This window comes from Atta colombica, unplaced genomic scaffold (genome assembly GCF_001594045.1).
Source record: "Atta colombica isolate Treedump-2 unplaced genomic scaffold, Acol1.0 scaffold10, whole genome shotgun sequence".
Taxonomy (NCBI): Eukaryota; Metazoa; Arthropoda; class Insecta; order Hymenoptera; family Formicidae; genus Atta; species Atta colombica.
In genome coordinates, this window is record NW_017259184.1 from 996,175 (window position 1) to 1,003,650 (window position 7,476).

The 7,476-nt window shown below is 30.2% G+C and overlaps 1 protein-coding gene across 1 annotated transcript in view; it reads right to left on the reverse strand.

The window, feature by feature from the left end:
• Positions 1-548: 548 nt before the first annotated feature.
• LOC108684059 (serine/threonine-protein kinase/endoribonuclease IRE1) overlaps positions 549-7,476 on the reverse strand; it is a 28,064-nt gene continuing 21,136 nt past the window's right edge. The window contains exon 13 of the mRNA XM_018188091.1: positions 549-1,101. Within this exon, the coding sequence (XP_018043580.1) occupies positions 736-1,101 (366 nt within the window). The 3' untranslated portion in view covers positions 549-735. The remainder of the gene's footprint in view (positions 1,102-7,476) is intronic.

The window sequence follows — 7,476 nt, forward strand, 5'->3', positions numbered from 1 at the left end:
AACCTATATAATTTAATAAATATATACTAAAATTTAAATTTTCTGCGTTTAAATTTTCCTTCAACATCGGCATGAACTTTCCGGATAACCCAATATTATAAAATAAATGAACAAAAATCTTAATTTTTTAATGTAATTGCATATTGTATCCAAGATTATTTATGTATAAAGTTACACTGCAATGCACGAACTAGTTGCTCAGTAAATAAACAAAATATTTCTTTGTTCTATATTTTTGTAATCAGTGTAATCGCAATAAAACTTTACATAAGTTATTTTGAATATTTAAAGAATTTATTTTTAAAAATTTAGATTTCTATTATCATATTTAAAATTTTTATTTTTAACAATAAAAGTAATAAAATAAAATAAATAAATAAACGACAAAAAAGTGTTATTAAATAAAAATGTAATCTTATTTACACAACTTTCATATGTATATAATTTATTTGAAGTGTAAGTATAAAACATATTTCCAAATTTAATTTTTTTTGCAGGAATTGTACGTCCAATACATCCTTAAGTACACTACTGTATAGAAAGTTTTGTAATTTAAACGATTTCAGTTCTCTTTCTCGATTAAAAATAAAATTGAAATTTTGAATATATTGATTTATGTGGAATCACATATGTTATGATTCCAACTAAACAAAAATTTTATTATTGTACGTGCGTAGAACCGCACTTTTCTTCGTCTTTTAGTTTTAGTTTAGTTCATAGTAATCTTGAGATAATTCAATTCGATGGATGCAATAACCATAGTGATTCCTCTTGCTTCTTTTTTTCCTGCTTTCTTTTCTGACCACGATATCTTGTTCGATTAGGGCTCCAATCAATGGTTTGTCTTGCCCTAGTCGATGTCGATAAGGTATTATTAATTCGATCCATTCGTACAATCGATTGTCCTTCGTAACCACTCACAAAAATGTAATGTGGATGATAGTACTGTTTCAGACTCGACTCGTTTCGAAAATTCTGCATCGCGCACCACACGTGGCATAATAAACATGGAAATCTTGACAACCAATATTCTGTAAATTTGTTAGGAATTTCACCTAGACTTTCTTGAGCCTTCAGACTCAGTTCTCTGTAGTGATGCTTCTAAAAAAAAAAAAAACACATCAATATATCAACACTAAGTCGATAAGCAAGACAATTAAAATGTAATATGTTAAATCATTATTATACTTTTTCTTAACTGTTTTAAATACATTTACTTATACGCGTACTTATTAATTAAACGAAATATATATTAATCTTCCACCGGCGGACGCAGGATCTCGCGAGATCCACAAGTTAGAGTTGTTTACTTTTTTCAACTATGAAGAAAATGAATAAATGGATATTTGTTTCTATGATAAATATATGTTCTTATTTTTCCTTCTACATTTGAAATAATTTATGGTAATTATTTATTGGGTTGTCCTCCAATAACCTATACAATTTATATAGGTTATTAGGGGACAACCCAATTGGGGGACTAACCTATATAATTTAATAAATGTATACTAAAATTTAAATTTTCTGCGTTTAAATTTTCCTTCAACATCGGCACGAACTTTCCGGACAATCCAATAATATAGGGAACAATCTTCTAATAATCTTGATCTTGATATATGTTATTAAGATCATACCCTCTTGAACAAATTTTAACTTTCATTCGTTGCTCATTAAAAAGTTGTTGTTAAAAAAAGTTCATCAAAATAATGTGGTTTTAAAACAAAGAATTTGTATTTGTAAAGCAAACATTCCTAAAAAAAGAACCAAATATATCATCACATACAACTGGACTAACTTTTGCAGAGAGGTAATTCATGTAATTTAATAACTAAAACTACATAAATGAAGAACAATGTCAATTGTTTGTAAAGCAGGAAATTTGTATTTTTGAAACAGAAAACTTAAATACTTATTTAAAAATTCTCTACTTTAATAAGCATTCAATTACAACAATCTAGCTTCTCAACTCATGAATATTAACAAACAAAGTTAAATTGGTCAAAAAGGAATTATTATCGAAATCGATGAGGTAAAATTTGGACGTCGACAATATCATCGCGAACGACTTAAGGGACAAGCTTTTCGGTGAAATAACACGCAAAGAACATATTTGTCGTACCAATTGAATCCCGTGATGCACAAACATTACTATCACTCATCTGGAAATACATCGTTCCTGGATAATAATTCCTCAATAATTCATACCGATTGTTGAAAGCATACAGCCAAATCGATCCAATATATCAATATAAAACAGTGAATCATTCACAACATTTTGACCCAGACACAGACGTTCATACAAAATATCGAACATCTGTTCGATATTAGCGGAATTATATCGATATGATCGTAAACAATCCTATTTCGTTCATTACCTTGCAAAATTCATGTTCAAAAAAGCATTTAATACACATGAATAATTAGACGCTTCTTTTAATGTAATTGCTAAAGATTCCACATAGAAATTCGGACTAATTTCTGCTCTAAAGACATAAAAATTAAATAAGAAATTATATAAAAAAATATTTTGCGCTGTAAAAGCAAGGAATTTATTTCATCGGAGCGCAGTCATGTTCAAAAGTTAAGTTTTATTGATGAACTTTTTTGTTAATAACTTTTTAAGGAACAACAATTTCACTTTTAATCCTTTTGATCCTACATCCGCCGTGCGTGCGAGTATCACAACGTTCGAGGGTTAATTACATTCTGTTTTCTGACTTTCATTCTTCTTTATTTCAATGATTTCATGTATTTTAAATCTTGATGTATCTACTCTCTTTTATTAAGACTCTTTAGTCGCTTTAGTCGCGGCGGCCATGTTGAATCGTGACGTTAGAAGCAAGGAATGACATATTAATTTATGTTACGTGCCATTTGTAAAGACAATTTGAATAAATCTAATTGACGAGATCGCTTTAAAACACTTGTAAAAATCGATGAAAACTCTCTTTTTCTCCCTTGATAGTCAGTAAATAATCGTAAAAAAGCATATGATCCTATATTCAGACAGAAACATATGGTCTGACAGCTATTGAAACGAATAAAAAATACGCTTTTACACATAAAATTCCAAGATAACTTTAATTTTCGTCGATAATTACGATTTGATAAGTACGAGATAAATAACATTTTCACAATTAAATAAATAATAATGAAATGACCCACAACAGAAATTTCGCCATCGTCAAAATGTCACTTTTCCACGCCTGTAAGTTCAGCCATTTATTGCGGGATTGTAAATACATACAAGCACGAGCCCATGTCATGTGCTCGCCTTTGGCGCACCGAGAATGAAGAAGACAGCGAGCTCTCTTTCTCATTACTCGCTTTTAAACAACCGAAAATGTTTTCTTTCGGCAATCTCGACCGCTCGGCATTAATAAGGAGAATTCTAAAATATATATAAGTTTTAATAAATTGCAATAATAGTGTACCCCTCCCATTAATTCAAAATAGTATAAATCATGTTAAAATGCAATAATTTATGAGATATTTAATTGTTTACAATTTTTTATGTGCGTTATTTCCTTAACCTATAATAAATTCGTGTAGTAAGTTCAAAAAAAGAAGTAAAATCTTACCGGAAAAAAAAACTTATAAACCAGCCTTTCTCTTCACGAAAATCTTCGAAAGGCCATCAGAAAAAAATATATTTGAGACTCAAGACTTGTGAAAAAAATATGCGAAAAAATCGAATAGTTGCAAAAAGCACAGTAGTAATAGGGAAGATGTGTCAAAACATTTCTCCTCTCCATGCCTCTCCTGCCTCTCCTGGATCAAAATAATGCCACTCCCGTCACCATAATCTAGATGAGTCTGTCTGGAAGGATGATGGGCTCTGATTGGTCGGTGGATGAAGAAGATAGATAATAAGGTAATTAAATGGAGTGTTCTTATTATTCGCTCTATAGTTGACAAAGATCTGATTGGCCCGCTCCATAACTTCCCACGAAATGATTAGAGAAGAGAATGGTAGAGGATCTTCGACAAAGTCGAAGGGTGAAATCTAGAAAAAAATGAGTGGGAGATTGGACAGCATTTTTTGTCGTGAGGAGGGGATAACTATCTGCTATTCACTTGTCCACTGTTCGTGAAATGAATAGCAGATAGATTTTATGAGAGTCATTTTTTGTTGGTACGATCCTATGTCTCCGACGTCTTAGTGAAAGTGTTTTTTAGTATTTATGATAGGAACTTTTACGAAAATTTTCGAGACTTTTCGAAACTCTTACTTTTATTTGGAAAAAAGGAGAGATAAAACAGGAATGAACATGTTCGTTCCTGTCACGGCATGGTCTCTTGTGTCGATTCAGGGATTACTCTAAAGAAAAAAATTATTTCTATATTTTTTAAAAATGTATATTACATTTAAGCCTGAAATACCAAAAGAAAAGTGTCTATTATAAAAGGGAATAAGATTACGAATAAAAAAAATAGACGAGAGTTTATGATATAAAAAAGAATGCTATATATTTATATAAAATTCTTCAGTGTAGGAAAATACATGAGTGAATAAAATAAAAAGTTTTAGAATAATTGGACACAAATTACAATTCTCGATTCGTAAGAATTATATGAAAAATTTCGTTATAACATAATGAAGTCAATTCTAAAATATTATGTAAAAATATGAATCGAGAAAAATTAAGTTATTAATTTGTATACGCACATTACGTGCAATTTCGTCGTAATTATCTTTTAATATTAATTTTATGATTTCACGATTAACATAATTTGTAGGCAATTTTAATTCAATTTCTTTAATTAAATATTGTGCACGTTTGTTGACATTATTAGACAGAGATTCTAAATGTTTCAAATGTACGTTTATACATTTTATAACGCTTTGCAATTCGAGGAAGGTAGTTTTCTGCATTACCACCGCGTAGGTTCTTCGTTTCTTCGCTGGTGATGTGATATTTTTGTGATCCGATATTTTCTCTTTTTCCTAAAAATCTCCGCTGCTATTTTCCATAGAGTGAAATTCCTCTTCTTTAAATGCCAACATATTGATTTTGCACTGTAAGATGCAGTAAAATTTATGAGGATATTTCTTATGGCAATGGAGTTTCACAGCTCTGTTATCACCACTTAAATGCCTCCTTCATGAATCTCATGTTGTCTATAAATTGTTGCCAACAATCTGCGTCGAAATAAATTCCATCCATTGTTTCCAGTTAATTTCACAAGAGGTTTGAAGATTCCTTCGTTTGTTCTTTGTAATCTCACATGAATCATCTTCATATGAGAGTTGTTAAATCCATACATCATCGATAACATTATGTGAAAAATCGAGCATTTTTTCTCATATCCTCATCATTGCGCGAATTGATTGAGATCTTGACAGAATCGCGGATTCACGCCGACTTCTTCGAAATATTAGCGTCTTTTTACTCGATCATTTCTGCGAAATATTGTACGACACAAATAGTCCAAAAATGTTGGACAAAAATCAAGAAGCACAGCACTTGTTTGCTCACAAAGTAATCACTTCGCACGACGAGACTCGAATGAAGTAGCGTACCACTATGCGAAGCAATTTGTGTTTATATACTTTTCGAAAAATAACAAAAAAAATCTCCAGAATTTAGTAATTTCTAAAAGTATCTAGAAGTATATTCTAGGAGTAATTTCTAGAAGAATGCTATAACGCGCTACTTTTTTTCAAAAAAGAAAGAAATTCTCGAACGTTGAATAACGAAATTATTTCGAACATATTCAAACTTGTAATATCGTGTGTTAGAGCAAAAATTGAAATATTTAGACGTATTCTAGAAGTAATTTCTAAAAGAATCTTTCTTACGATGCTATCGCAGTTTCTTTTTCGAAAAGGAAAGAAACTTCTCGAAGGATGAATAACAAATTTTTTTCGAACATGTTCAAATTTGTTCAAACTTATAATATCCGAACGTTAGACGAAAGAAAATTGTAAACTATTGTATTAAACTGATGAACAATGAGTTATAAATCTTTGACACGAAAAAATTTATTTGAAAAGAAGGAATTTGAAATATTCTTCAAAGTAATAAATATAGAAATATTTTACAAATAATAAAATTTACAAAGGAAAGAATTTCTTTCAAGATTGAATGACGAAATTATTTTATGTTTAGACATATTTAAATTTGTAATATTCGAGTGTTGCATGGAAAAAATTGTAAATACTAACTATTAAACTGACAAGTAACGAGTTATAAATTTTTGATACTAAAAAATTTATTTGAAAAGAAGGAATATATTGAAACATTCGTCGCAGTAACAAATAAAGAAATATTTTTACGATCTCGCGTTTGAGTGCATTCTAGCATATATAATAAGGATTAAATTTTTCTCGAATTTTTTAGCTCTTTTCTATCCTATTTTTAGAGAAAGAATTTTTTATGTATAAATAGGGAATTTCGTATTAGGAAAAAATCATTTTTGAGCCTCATCGTGAAAGCTCTGTTGCGTGAGTGCTGTGCAAAAGTTGTGCAAAGTTGTGTACAAAGTTCTGTGAAATGGGTTTTGAGAAGGAAAGATTATTCGCAGAATCATCAAGCTTGCTTTGACGCTTGATCCGCGAATAATCGCGAAGAAATTTTTAGCCGGTTTGAACGATTTGGAGAGCAATTACTTGCTTTTCGACTTCACATGTGAATATTCAGACGCAATATTCAGATTGACTATTATACGAATTGAAGTATTTTACTAAGGACATGCGTATTCTCCAATTAGTCCGAGAAACGACAGAAATGCGACGATTTGGGCACGAGAAAGAAGATGTGGGAGAACATATAGCGAATCTTCTCTCACATTTATCTGAAGATAAATATTTCACTTTTATTTTCTCGATAATTTCCAATATTTTTTTGACGTTATCATATATAAAAAAATAAATAATTTGATTATATTCAGTTTGAAATAATTAATAATTTCTAAAAAAATTGTCGTAAGCAAAGGGAGAAACATATTGCGGTAGTAAATCCATTCCCAAAATCGCGGTAACATTGCACGGAGGAAAAATTAGTGACGGGACTATCGCGTAAATATAACAAAATTAGAAAATTGTAATACTTAAAAATGAATTTTTTTTAATTTTCTTACATTTTAATATTAATTGTCTACTTTTTTTTAGGAAGGGCATGAATTGTTTTAATGCAGGAATTGAAGAAAGAAGAAAAAGAAAAGCTGAGTCAGAGATTCCGATCATTGAGCTTTCATCGAGTGAGTTGATAAATAATTTCTAAAGCAAACACTTTCGAATGATGTAAAATATTAATATAATATTTTCCGATACGGAAGAAAATATAGTTTCTCCCGATTCCGAATATCATGTCTTTTCCTGGTAAATTCATGAAAGACAAAAATATATTTTAACATAATTTAAGATAAAAACTATGATATTGTTTTTTTTAGAATATGATCATGTATTCTCCCACCCTTCTAGGAGAAGAATAAGAGGAAAAGAGGGAGAGGGGGATGGACGGGGAGGAGGGG